Below are 14,397 nucleotides of genomic sequence, written 5' to 3'. Positions count from 1 at the left end.
TGGCACTCAATAATGGAGCAGTCCTTGCAAAGGTGTGGACAATATTCTCACTGGCTGCTAAGTGGCAAGTAAGATTTGCACCACACAAATATCAGGTAATAACCATTGACAAGTGACAATCTAACCACTTTCTTGACAATAAAAATCACTAACATGAAATTCTACATATTACCCCATGGTCAACATTGGTTCAGTTTCTGATCGAACAAATCACAAATACTGTGGCTTCAAAAGTGGGCCAGAAGCTGGTACCCCGCAAAAAACTTAATCGAGTTCCTAAAAGCAAGGTACAGATCAGGCAATGTGATGGAATAGTTTCCACTTGTCTGGAGAAGTGCAGTTACATCAACATTAGTCTGACACTGTCCTGGATAAAGAAACCTATTTGATTGGCATCTCATCTGCTAACTTGGTCACATTTCCATCAATGGCTTCATTACTTATCATCTACAAGATGCATTAGAGCTATTTGGGAAGGGTTTGTCAACAATTCCTTTCAGGCTCATCACTTTTGCCACCTAAATGAACAACAGTAGTGAGCATATTTGAAAACCACAACTCAAAAGTTTCCCAAGTTCCACACCATCTTAGCTTGGAGATATATAATCATTCCTTCATTGTCATTCAATCAAAATTCTGAAAATCTCCACACAACAGTAGTTTGTGTGTGCTTGAACTACGATGACTGCAGAGGTTCAAGGAGACCACCACCTTCGAAAAAATAATTAAAGCTGCACCAGCCTTGCCAGGGATACCTATTTTCCATGAATGAATACAAAATGGAAGCTCAAAAGATGTATTACCTTATTCTTTCTGTTGTCGTTGTATTTAATGAGGTCCAAAATAAAGGCTAATACTTCCTTGGGACACTGGTTATGGATATCCCGCAGCAAAGCCATAGCAACAGGCATGGTCTGTGAAACGGTAATATTCATTGGTCAACTTCCTTATGTTTCTAAAAAATGTGACAAACAAAGAGTTTCTGGAAAGACCTTCATGCTCTAGTAATGAATAATTCACAGCAATTTTATTTTTTCTTAAATATAGAAAACAACTAATGTGCTTAGAAAAAAGAATCTAACATTTGTTACAAGGCTGCTAAATTTAACATTATAGTCTGGATAGGTACCAGAGAATTTCCTTTTTGTTTAAAGTCAAAGTTTTGCATTCCAGATACTTAAAAGAAGTCTCAAGATTCCATGGGTTTGAACTAACAAATTAAACTATTTTCCAAATTGGGAGCAGTAAAATAATCTATAACAGACTTGCTCTCTAACATTCAGAATTAATACAAGGTAAATATGATTAACAATGATCAAATACCTGAGGGAATAGTAAATACAGTCAGGACAGATACCACAGATTTGTTAGATCTCATTTGGGCACTAGCAAACGTATGGGTCACCAAAATTCATTGAGATGTTGTCTCATTCGTTAAGAGATTGCAATTCTTCATTTCCAAAGATCTAGTCTTAAAAAGTTCACTGAAAAATCACTATCTGAGATCTTTGTGCTTCAACCCCTTCTCTAAAAAGGTTAAACTTGCCACCAGCTTTCTGTCTGTCTCTCTCTCTCTCTCTCTCTCTCTCTCTCATGAAAGAGCGGTTTAAGGCCCTCTGGAACTATGGTGATGTCAGTGAAGTTGATTTATGGATGGTGTGATAGACCAAGACACTATATTCCTATTTAAATGGGGTGAAGATCTCAAGACACCATTTAAAGAGTAGTCAGGTTGCTCTGTATTTTGACCATTAATTCTTTACACAACATTGAAGCAAGTTATCTAGTTCAAATTTGAAAGAACTTTGTGCAACTTGGTTGCCTAATAGCCTTGAAAAAGAGGACTACACTTCCAAAATAATTAAATGATTGTGGAGTTGAGGATATGATAAGTCACATTTTTTTCTGTTAAGAGTAAATTTAATTGAGATAACTAAAATTTGGCAATGCTGAAGTGTATCTACTTCAAGACAAAGAGTAAATACACAGATAGCTGAAGGCACAGATACAAAATGCTACTATTATATCATGCTATTATTAAAACATGTATTAAGGAAGGATATGAATGGTAGCTCAAAAGGCCTGTCTATTCAATTTTCGTATTATTTGGTGAGGGGTCTTAAAAAAGTTAAGTGAATAGCAATTTCAAGGAAACAATCACAACTTTGAGGGGGGATTATTATAGTATAGAGTTAATCAATTCAACGCTAAGCTGATTTGATTAGGATATGGATTAAGCTAAAGAACAAAAAAAGGGATTTTCAAGCTTCTACAATTTCTCCTCCAAGACTCTTACCATCCAGACTTGGAAATATGCTGCAGCTCCTTCAATTTACTGAAATAGTTTTAGCATAACCAGAGCAGAATTCATGAGATGCATTCAAGAAAACCTATTTGGCTAGAAAGTAGCATGTTCAACAAATCAGAGCGCAACTCTAGGCTTTGTCTTAGGAAATTAAGCTGGACAAGTAGAAGGTGGTACTGATCATAACATAATTTTAACATAATTATAGAAAAAAAAGTATTGAGTGCACTAAACTGGGGCAAGGCCAATTAAACTAAACTAAAGACTGATTTAGCAAAATTGGACTATAAACACTGCCTTTCACACAAATCACTGACAGAGCAGTGGGAGGCATTCAGAGGGCAGCTTCAGAGTAAACAGGTTTCCACAAAGGAAAATGGTGTAACAATAAAATCTAGAGCCCCTTGGATGTCAAGGAGCTTCCAAGGTCAAGTCCAACATCAAGAAATCAACACTAGAAAAGGAGTATAAACAGTGGAGATCGAAATTAAAGAGGAAATTAGGAAAGCAAAGAGAAAGCAAAAACATTAGCCAACAAAATCAAGGTGAACCTAAAAGTTTTATCACTACATTAATAATGAGAATAACTAAAGACAGCATTGCCAATTACAGACTACAAAGGTAACCAATGTGTAGAGACAAAAGATATTGATGTAGCTCTTAATGAAAACTTTGCATGATTTTACAAGGATGGATGTGTAGATATTGCAGTTAAAGAGGAGTGAGGAGTAATGGATGAGATACATATAAGGAGAGACGAAATATTACTGATAAGCATCCTTAAAAGTGGATAAATCGCAAAGCAGAACCAAACAGACCAAAAGCTGCTAAAGAAGCTGAGGGTATATGCTGGAAGGTCTGACCACCAGTTCCCAAACCTCACTAAACATAGGTGTAAGTACTGGCAACTGAAGGAAGGCTTGCCAACGTTGCCCCTTTGTTTAAAAAGGGAGCGAGAAATAGATTAAATAGTTACAGGCCAGTTAAACTAACTGCACCATGGGCAAATTATTGGAAGAAATTCTGAAAGACAGGATAACTATCAAAAACTAGAGATGAAACAAAAAGTAGTTTGCATGGATTTGTTAGGGAAGGATCCGGTCTGATTAACTTGCTTAAATATTTTTGAGGATGCAACAAGGAGGATTGATGAGGGTAATGTAGTTGATGTGGTTTGCATGGGTGTTAGCAAGGCATCTGAAAAAAGTTCTATACAGATTGGTTTTTAAACAGAGGATCCAGGATTCTATAGAAAGCGGGATACAAAGTTTGTTCATTTCAGAAAACAGAGTAATGTTTGATGAGTGTTTTTGAGACTTGTTGCCAGTTGGATTCTACAGAGCTCTGCTCTGTCACCTGCATTATGTAATATATGTTAACGATTTCCAAGTATAAGCAGGATGCATAATTAAGAAGCTTGCAGGTGATAGAAAAATTGGCTGCATGCTTGTTATTGAGGGAGACTACAAACTACAGAAAAATATCAATGGACAGATCAGATGGGCAGCTAAGGGATAAGTGGAAATCAACCCAGAACAGTGAGGGGGAAATCCATTTGGGGTGGTCAAGAAAGGTAAAAGAAATGCACAACTAATGACAGAATGCTGAATGGTACAGAGGAAACAAAGTGAATGACTGCAGATGCCCAAAAAATAGTAGGACAGGTCAATGAGGTGGTAAGAAAGGTACAGGGAATTAGTCAAAGTGTCGACTGTAAGAGCAGGGAGGTTATGTTAGAACTGTATGAATCACTAGACAGAATACAATTTGAGTACTGTGTGGAGTTCTAGCCACCTCAATACAGAAAGAATTACAGAAAGCATTATAGATTAATGAAAATGTTGCCAGGGAACAGGAAAGTGAAACTCAGGTGAAAAGATTAGATACTCTGGATTGTTTTGCTTGGAACAGAAGTAGGCAGAGAAGAGATTTAATTAAAATCACAATATTACAAAGGACCTAGATAAGGTTAATGAGAAGATTCTACTTTCTTAGCAGTGGCCAGTGAGCTTAGGTTTAAAAAGTGATTGATAGAAAGATTAGAGAAGAGAAGAAAAAAAGTTTTCATCCAGAAGGTGGGAGGGCAATAGAGATAGAAACCTTTAAATCATTTGCACCTGCAGGCTCCGGAGAAAGGCTGGAAGCTGGGATTAGACTCAAGGGCTTGTTTTTCATCTGATGCAAGCATGATGGATCAGGTGCCCTTTTCTGTGTTGCAAATTTTCTATTATTTTATGAAAATCATTATGCTATTCCTTCTTCTAGAGCTAACTTTGACCAGATTTGACAGGTTAGACAATTGTCAGTCAGAATGATACACAACAGACAAAGGAGTAAAATGTTTCAAAACTTCCTTAAAATCAGTCCTTAAGGCTCCCCACATTTCATCATAATTACAGTTTCCAAGCAATGCAAAGTTCTTTTTATTGTTTGTTCAGGCAATACCGGCTAGGCCAGTATTTCTTGTCCATCCTTAATTGCAGTGAGCTGCCTTCTTGAACCAATGTGGTCTTTGGAGAGTAGGTAATACCACAGTGCTATTAGCAAAGTAGCTCCAGGAGTTTGGCCCAATGATAGTGAAGAAACAACAGATGATGTGTGGCTTGGAGAACCTACAGCAGTGGTGTTTCCATGCATCTGCTTCCCTTGTTCTTCTACACAGTAGTCATAGGTTTAGAAGGTTTTAAGAGGGGACTTGGTGCAATATTTATAGATGGTACACCCTGCTGCCACTGTGCATCAACAGTGAAGGAAGTGAATGTTGAAGGTGAGGTTGATATGCCCATCAAGCAGGCAGCTTTCTCCTGGATGGTGTCATGCTCTTTAAGTGGTGTTGCAGCTGCACTCATCCAAGTGGACAGTTTTCCATCACACTGCTGACTCATGCCTTGTAGATGGTGTTCAGGCATTGGGAAAACAAAAGGTGTGCTACTTGCTTCAGAAATCCCGGCTTTTGAAGCCACAATATCTATTTAGCTGGTTGAGTTCAGTTTCTGGATCAGTGTCATATTCAATGAAATAAGCATCATTGTAAAAGATACTAAAAACTGCAAATCCAAGACAGAATTGGCAGACAGAAAGAATAATTTCACCAAAGAAAGTTAATGGTGGTGTTTTATGTAATGAAAAATATCTCCACTAACATTTCATTAACATAAGTAATTAATTTCTTCGACAACAGTGGGAATATTATTAAAAAAGGTTACCTTCTGTAGAAAATAACTTTGAAAATTCATGAAATTATTGGTCTTAACAATGTTTGAACAACTCTTGCAGCAGAACATTCGTGTAAAGAGTGATTTCATAGCTGGAGGACCTGTCCAAGTATTCACCATTGCATTTGCAATCTGAAGGAAAAATTCCAGACAACACACAAAAATTTAAACTATTGCCTGATGAGTGCGCCCACATTTCAATTTCTAAATTAACAATGATTTCTACTGCTGGACCCTAGACGGATTGACCGCAGACTATTTGTTGGAGGCTGAATTCTCAGTCTTAGACAGCCAGTCTTTGACATGCAAGTTGAGAAGACTGTGGATTAATCTAACTATTCTAGCTCTGCAAGATACTAAAATTCAAAATCAGACATTAACCACACACTAAGCTCTGTTGAGCACCTATGCCTTCAAGTAGTAAAGTTACAGATATACTGCTTGATGCCTGATTGTGACGATTTCCCAAATATCATAAAGGGGTTGGATAGTGAATTACAGTGGGGTCGACTTTTCGTCAGGTAGAAATTCTCACAAGGTGGGTAATTTCATCTTAAGTGTCAGTAAAGTACTGACAAAACGTAAGACTAATATAAACCTCTCTCCATAAAGCACCAAAATTCAATAAATCTTCCAGTGTATACTACTGATACATTATCAAACAAGATTGGAAACCAAATCACGTAAGGAGATATTGGACAAAAACAAAAAGCTTGTTCAGAGTATGATTTTAAGGAGCATCTTGGAGGAAGGAAGAGGAAGAGAAGTGCAGAAGTGTAGGGAGAAAACTGCACAACTTAGGATCTTGGCAGCAGATTATGCAATGGCGAAGCATGAAGCAATTAAAGTCAGACTGTACAGGAGGACAGGTATATATATTTGAGGGTTCTAGGGCTGGAGGAGATTACAAAGATTGAGAGGGACAAGGGCATGGAGAGTTAAAATGATAATGGGATGAAGGACTTATGCCTGAAACATGAACTCTACTGCTCTTCAGATGCTGCCTGACCTGCTGTGCTTTTCCAGTGCCATCCTTTTCGACTGTTTAATAAGGAGTCGATGCAGGTTAGTAAGCATAGGGTTATGGACAAGCAGGACTTGCTGCGAGTTAGGAAACAGGAAGCAATGCTTTGGCTGAAGGGGGCACAACTTTGGAGACCGTGCACTGGATTACTTGAAGCCTCAAGTTAAGATAACCTTTGATATAGAATGAGATAGCTGACATAACAAATGATCTAAGCTAGGCACGTGGCCATAAACTCAAATCAGGTTAATAATGATATTAAGGTTGCAAATACTTGATTCAACCCTTATTGCCAGGGAGAGGAATGGAGTCAGTGGGAGGGAATGAAGCTCGTGGCAATTATCAAAGGCAATGACTTCAAGTCCTTCCAGTGATTAGGTGGAGGAAAGCTTTGTTCATGCAGTACTGGATTTTGAACTAACAGCAGCAATAGGGTAGTCATAATTAGTGATCACAGAGTTAAGCAGTGTCAGTTTATTTCTGGAAACTGCTTTTAGATGATGTCACTGAGGGGTAACAAACAAGCTAAGTTCTCCAGATGAAACAGTACAGGAATTGGAAGAGAGATCACTGCAGTGTTAAAAGGTCAAAAAAGACCTGACTGTGAAACAACCAAACAAATCAATGCAGAATAAATTCATTTCAATATGCAGCCAAAAGTGACATTTTAGAACAGGTAGTTGTCAGGTGGCTGATTGTTATAAAGAAATCATCAAAAAGGTGCATATAACATCACTCTCCTGAGAAATATTCATTTTCTGATGTCGACAGATAACACAAATATTCTATTTTCTTTAATAATTTGCAAAGAAATCAGCTTGATAAGCAAATCTGAAAACAAATAGGTAATGAGATTTCGACATTAACATAGAATCAAACAATACTGTTTTCAGAAATATCACAGGAAGAATCATAGGATTAAGTAGTCGCAGGTAAAGAGAGTGAAGGAGGAGTTTGGTATGCTTTCCTTTATTGGTCAGAGTATTGAGTACAGAAGTTGGGAGGTCATGTTTCGGCTGTATAGGACATTGGTTAGGCCACTGTTGGAATACTGCGTGCAGTTCTGGTCTCCTTCCTATTGGAAAGATGTTGTGAAACTTGAAAGGAATCAGAAAAGGTTTACAAAGGCATTGCCAGGGTTGGAGGATTTGAGCTATAAGTAGAGGCTGAACAGGTTGGGGCTGTTTTTCCTGGAGTGTTGGAGGCTGAGGAGTGACCTTATCGAGGTTTACAAAGTTATGAGGGGCATGGATAGGATAAATAGATAAAGTCTTTTCCCTGGGGTCGGGGAGTCCAGAACTAGAGGGCATAGGTTTAGGGTGAGAGGGGAAAGATATAAAAAAAGAGACCTAAGGGGCAACTTTTTCACACAGAGGATGGTACGTGTATGGAATGAGCTGCCAGAGGAAGTGGTGGAGGCTGGTACAATTGCAACATTTAAAAGGCATTTGGATAAGTATATGAATAGGAAGGGTTTGGAGCGATATGGGCCAGGTGCTGGCAGGTGGGACTAGATTGGGTTGGGACATCTGGTCGGCATGGACGGGTTGGACCGAAGGGTCTGTTTCCATGCTGTACATCTCTATGACTCTTAGCACATGCGCCATCTTCCACTGAACCACAGAATTCCTCACACAAAGGAAAGAGGAGCTTGCATGTAGATAATGCTTTTCACACCCTGAGGACATTTAAAGATTTCAGAGACAAAGTAATTCTTTTGAAATATAGTCAGTTTCCTAGGAATCCCCAACGCACAAGCCTCTTTCCCAGCCTTTCAATAAGGCATACCGCTTAATCAGTTACAGAATTTCTTTGTAGCTCACCTTTGCCAGGCGGAAGCAAGCATGCATTCTGACTTTGTAAAAGCACTGCTCTTGCTCCAGGATATCTGTTAGTGCTAGCCGGGATGCTGGAGTAGGAAACTTTTCTAAAGCATGAATTGATTCCTCCTGTGCAACCACATCCCTCTCAAAGCGGAGCTGGTACTGCCACATGAAATCAGCCTGCTCAAATTCCACTTTTCTCAAAACTGACATGTCTGGATCTATTCTTATCCACAGTAATGGGGAATCAGCACTACAAAAAGCAAATTGAATAGATTCCTTTAATATAATTTGTCAGGTATAAGTATGATTTTTCTGAATAACAGAAGATGCCTAAAGTTAGTAATTTCACTGGATAAAAATTACTTTACAGAAGTGAAAAAGACCTACTCCATAGCAGAAAGATCCATATCCACTTCTTCTCCATTCAATAATGGAATCTTCTTTTTCTTATTCCTAAATGGAAGAATGACTTTCAATTAAAATTACCAACAGATCAACATGAATAAGCCATCTTATTTTTTTGTTTTTAAAAATCTACCTTTGAAACCACTCCCAGATATCAAAATCCAATTATTTTTAATTGCCAAAATCTATCAATCTTATTTTCACATTCAATCAGAATTGCAGTTGCAGATATATGGATCTCTCAATGGTAATTAACTTATGTAAAATAACTGAAGTTTGCAATATCTTATATTCGCCATGTAAAATAATGCAAATAACATTTTAGATTGCTTGCACTATTACACAATAAGAACAAATAGTACTAGGACACTGTTCTACTGGGAGTTTGGCTACGCACAGGGTTTATTTTGGGTTAGGATTAGGATTGAAACTGTAACTGCCCCCAAATGATCTGGATTCCTGATCAATTCAAGCTTTCAAATGGATAAATCACTAAATAAGATCAGTTGGGTCACGGTGGGTAAATGGACAGAGGAACAGATCAGTAGGCAAGAAAGACTGAATTGCTTTCATTGCGCAACACTTACAGAAAATGCAAATACCTATGTGTTCGCTTGCCAGCAAAATATAAAATTTTGAAACTAAACACCATTTCTAAATGAATTGATAAAAAGTTGATCCAAACAAAAGTTAATCAAAATAAAACTTGGACACTGACCTCACCAAGGTGGCAACTTGAACAAAATTTTCAAAAATTTTAATCTTAGTTTCATAAACTTCAAAAACAATTGCCATGCATTTTTAAAATGGCCAATAAGATGTATGATGACCAATTTTGTTTGTCAAAAGGAAGCAAAAAAGAATATACTTGAATCCAATGAGGCTGTAGAGTAATGGAATGGTAAAAAGATAGATACAGGAATATAATCTTCAGACCTCTGACTATTAAACATCCTGGGTCAATAGCTATACAATTTCACATCTCTTGTATTTGTAACAGCCTTATGACAATGGAGTATTAGAATAAAAATATTTTACAAATAGTCCTAAAATTTGTAAGTAGACTCGTAAACATTTACAGTGAAATTAGTATCTGTACTGCAACAGTATTTCTTTAAGTCTATGTTAGATGCCGTTCCATTTTTCCCACATTATTCTTCTCAGGCCATACACATCTCATTTCTTTCATCGCTCTCATATTATCTCAATTTCATCCCTACCAGGCAGTTCCATCTTCCATTCAATACCTCCCAGACTCCCAAAATTGTTCCCATGCCAACCTCAGTCTCATCCTCATTTGTCCACGATCCACTTCTCCTTCATTCCCATACAAATCAATTTTCCAACCCACAAGCCCTTTCATCCTCCCTTGCTCCTTTATCACCTGCTTACCTCGACCATTAACCATCAGTACATAATTTTCCAGACATTCTATACTGACTGGAGAAACATCTGGAAATGAATTAGCCTGATTAATTATTTTTAAAGAAAATGTTGAGTTTTTGGATTAAATCAGAAATAACACCACTAACTGATTTTATGATACTCTGTACTGGAGTAAAAATCTGCCTTACTCTTTCTAATTATGGATATTCTTACACTCACGAAAGACCTTTCATAATGCACTTTCCATTCAAACATGCAACCGCTAACAAAGGGACCAAATCCTAATAAACTCCTTGCTCCATATGAAAACAAAAGACAATTTAACCTCTATTTTAGCTCAGATATTTTATTTCCCAAGGTACAAACACCTACCGTCTGCTCTTGGAATGGCAGGGAATATCATGCTTGAGGCTGTTTTCTTCAATTTGTAGTGTGTGGTTAAATGATCCATCTAATTCCTGGACTGTCACTTTCAGTGGTCCCTGCAAAATGAAGAAATAATTTGTCCTGCCAAAGTCTATTTTATTTAAGAATGAACGATTAAACACTTTTCTAGAAAATAGCTGAATTAATAACACTTTAAAATGTGAAAAAGTGGCCTAATTAGGTTAAAGGAAGGAATTGTTTGAACATTTACCTCATTTGTGAAAATGATCCAATAATACAGTTTTGCAAGAGACCTCGCCAGATGTGCAATGATTGGTTTACTTACAATTTATCCATCAAATTTCACACATATACTTGATCCAGAAGTCTATAATTGATAGTTTTAACTGAAAAAGTGCATTATGAATACTCTGCAACCTAAGCTGGTCTCCACATAAATTGAAAGATCAGGATTGCATTCATAAAACTGAGTTTCAATGATCCTTACCACATATTTCTGAGTTCCCAAAGAAGTACAATCTTGCTTCAGTTCCAACTCCAAGATGTTTCGTTTTCTGTTAAATGCAAAGCTGCCAAAAAACTTCACGACACCACTCTGGTCACTAGTGCATATAATTAAGGCTCTTTTCATGAATTAAACAATTTCAACTAAATTTGACAATTTAGTAAAAGGAAATCTACACAAGTTTGTGCAATACCTACAGTACTTCTGAACCGATGGCATGGGTTTAACAACTCAAAAAAATTCAATAAACATGTGGGGAGAGCTGTGGGTTTGTAGTTTGTAGAAATATCTGGAACAAATGAGATGATTTTTATGCTAAAACAGCAACATTAAAGGACAATCATGATGAGCAGAACAAAATTTGATTATCAAGTTTTGAGAAGATTTGCAGCTCAGGTTGACCTTCTGAATGCAGGTTTTCTCGCTGAGTAGAAGGTTCATTTGCAGACGTTTTGTCACCATACCAGGTAATATCATCAGTGAGCCTCCGGATGAAGCGCTGGTGGCATGGCCCACTTTCTATTCACGTGTTTAGGTTTCCTTGGGTTGGTGATGTCATTTCCTGTGGTGACATCATTTCCTGTTTTTTCTCTCAGGGAGTGGACAATGGGATCCAAGTCAATGTGTTTGACAGTCTACAGGAAAACAACATATACTGACCAAATACTGAACTACAGAAGCAATCATCCCTACACCCACGAACGAAGCTGCACTAAAACATTTCAACAAGCCACCACACACTGTAGCACAGAGGAACGACACAGAGCAGAGGTAAATGGTCTATACAGTGTATTCAAAAAGAACGGGTACTCAATGAACACAGTCAGCAGATTTCTCAGCAACAAATCCCAACAAGCAAAAACCCTAGCCACTCTCCCCTATAAAGGCATCTCGGAAATGACTGTCAAACTATTCAAATCTCTTGGCATCACGGTAGCCCACAAACCCACCAACACACTAAACAGCAGCTAATGAACTTGAAAGACCCTATACAAACAACAACCAAAACTAATGTAATTTACAAACTATCTTACAAGAACTGAAACAAACACTACATAGGACAAACAGGCAGAAAACTAGCCACCAAAATATATGAACATTAACTAGCCACAAAAAGACATGACCCACACTCGCTAGTGTCCTTACATACAGATGAGAAAGGACAGCACTTCAACTGGACAACACATCCATCCTAGGACAAACCAAACAGAGACACGCACGTGAATTCCTAGAAGCATGGCATTCCAATCTGAACTCTATCAACAAGCACATTGACTTGGATCCCATTTACCACCCCCAAGAGAAAGAGCAGGAAATGATGTTGCCACAGGAAATGACATCACTAACCCTAAACACAAATAAAAACTGGGCCATGCTACCAGTGCTTCACCCAGAGGCTCACTGATTATGTGACCTAGTATAGTGTCAAAAAGTCTGCAAACGAGCCTTCCAGCTCAGCGAGCAAACCTTCATCCAAAATTTGATAATTTCAAATTTTGCAGAAGTAACAAAATCTCAAAAGGATACACCCACTGTTTTATTAAGGGTTGAATATCTTTTCCAGACACATTTGAAATTGATTTTAAAAATCCAGTTGTCGAAAGTAGCATCTGGCTCCACATGTGCGATTGAAACTTCTGTGATGAGGCAGTACTGGCTAAACTCAAAAGTTTGTTAAAGACCTAAAGCAGTGAACAAATGTTGTTGGACAGCATTATATTACTTGGCAAATACAACATTTATAAACTTAGAAACTTCAACTTTTAGTTCTTGAAAGTCTACCATTACCTCAATACGGTTCTACTATTACCCTAAAAAGAAGCTGACTCCAAATTAAGTAGTATCAGCAGATAAATGCTTAACATGCTCTTCTAATGTTCCACTAAAAAGTGGAGAGTTAGGTGTTAACTTTTAGTGATATGTAGGTGGCAGTGTTGGACTGGGGAGGACAAAGTCAAAAATCACACTAGATTATAACCAACAGGTTTATCTGAAACCTCAGGCTTTCAGAGCCCTGCTCCTTGTTCAGGTAGCTCGTGAGACAGAATACATCAGACACAGATCAAAAGGTCATTCAACTGATGTGAATGTATTGAACCAACCTAGATGGCTGCTAAGTCTTTAATCAGTTAGAATGGAGATGGAGATGCTTTCTTTTAGAGGAGACCTTAAAACAAGGCCCTGCTATCCATGGATGACAAAACACAGCCAAGGAGTTATCCCTAACAATTGATTCAACATCAATCCATCCAATCAACATCACAAAACTCGTGAATTGATCATTACCACACTGCCAATTATGAGATATGCAGTGTAAAGATTTGTTGCCATGTTGCTGACATTTCAAATAGCTACAATTCAAAAATATTTCAAACCAAAGCCCTTTCAGAAGTCCTGAGGTTGTGAAACGTCCTAAAAATTGAAGTTTTCCTTTTGCATTTGTAAGCATCAAAATATAATTTAAAGATTGTGATTACTTGGAAAATAAAAATCAGTACAATCCAAGAATTCATGTTTGCTATCTTTGGTCCGCTAAATGAAGAAACATTTTGCAGGCATATTTGCTTGCAGGGGCTTGGAGAAGATTGCTGCTATTTTGTATGGCTTCACCCCATGCCAGTTAACAATTACAGTTCAGTTGGGGAAGTGGATCTGAGAAAGAACAAATCAGAATCTCTTCTTAATACTGGGGACTAAAATCGATGGAGGAACTGAAGAACTTAATTTTCCATTCACACAATTACAAGCCTTGGAAGAGCTACAGTGCAGGTATATTTATCAGAACAAGTACTAAAACCTTGCCTTGCATCCCCTTGAATTTATGAGATTTGAGGGCATCATCTAAAGGTATTTAAAATGACTAAATAATTAATTAGGGCAGATACATGAAACATTTCCCAGAACAAATTTATTATAACCTTAGAGTTTGGTAATTAGGAATTTAATGCGGAACTACTTTCCCCAAATAAAGAATATCAAGAACACTCTCCATCAAAATGCTAAAATTGCTGGGTCAAGTCAAATTTGCAAGAGGGACTTTTTTAAAGCAAAAGCTGTAAAAGGACATAAATCAATTATGGGTAAAGAGGATTTGAGTACAGAATAGCCATGATGACTGAACACAATGTTTGACTAACTCAGTTGTTTTCTTTCGAGCTAACAAGGACAGTCAAAAAGGGCAGCACATCGGACATGGTCTGCATCAATTTTAGCAAGATTTTTAATAAGACCCTCTTGGCTGTTTAAGAAGAAAGCTCATGGAATCCAAAGAAAAATGGCAAGTTGCATGCAAAATTAGTGCATTAGCAGGAAGCAAAAGGCAATTGTTTACAGCTGAATTTCTG

The 14,397-nt window shown here is 37.6% G+C and overlaps 1 protein-coding gene across 1 annotated transcript in view; it reads right to left on the bottom strand.

Annotated features, from left to right (window-relative positions):
* The window catches only part of taf2 (TAF2 RNA polymerase II, TATA box binding protein (TBP)-associated factor), a 96,272-nt gene that overhangs the window by 43,660 nt on the left and 38,215 nt on the right, over nucleotides 1-14,397 (bottom strand). The window contains exons 12-18 of the mRNA XM_072571207.1: nucleotides 12,581-12,735; nucleotides 11,036-11,150; nucleotides 10,534-10,643; nucleotides 8,758-8,823; nucleotides 8,368-8,620; nucleotides 5,512-5,652; nucleotides 804-914 (exon numbers count right to left, since the gene is read on the bottom strand). Coding sequence (XP_072427308.1) covers nucleotides 804-914; nucleotides 5,512-5,652; nucleotides 8,368-8,620; nucleotides 8,758-8,823; nucleotides 10,534-10,643; nucleotides 11,036-11,150; nucleotides 12,581-12,735 — 951 coding nt within the window. The remainder of the gene's footprint in view (nucleotides 1-803; nucleotides 915-5,511; nucleotides 5,653-8,367; nucleotides 8,621-8,757; nucleotides 8,824-10,533; nucleotides 10,644-11,035; nucleotides 11,151-12,580; nucleotides 12,736-14,397) is intronic.

Source organism: Chiloscyllium punctatum, chromosome 5 (assembly GCF_047496795.1).
Source record: "Chiloscyllium punctatum isolate Juve2018m chromosome 5, sChiPun1.3, whole genome shotgun sequence".
NCBI classification, from domain to species: domain Eukaryota; kingdom Metazoa; phylum Chordata; class Chondrichthyes; order Orectolobiformes; family Hemiscylliidae; genus Chiloscyllium; species Chiloscyllium punctatum.
This window is presented reverse-complemented; position numbering and strand designations above follow the sequence as displayed.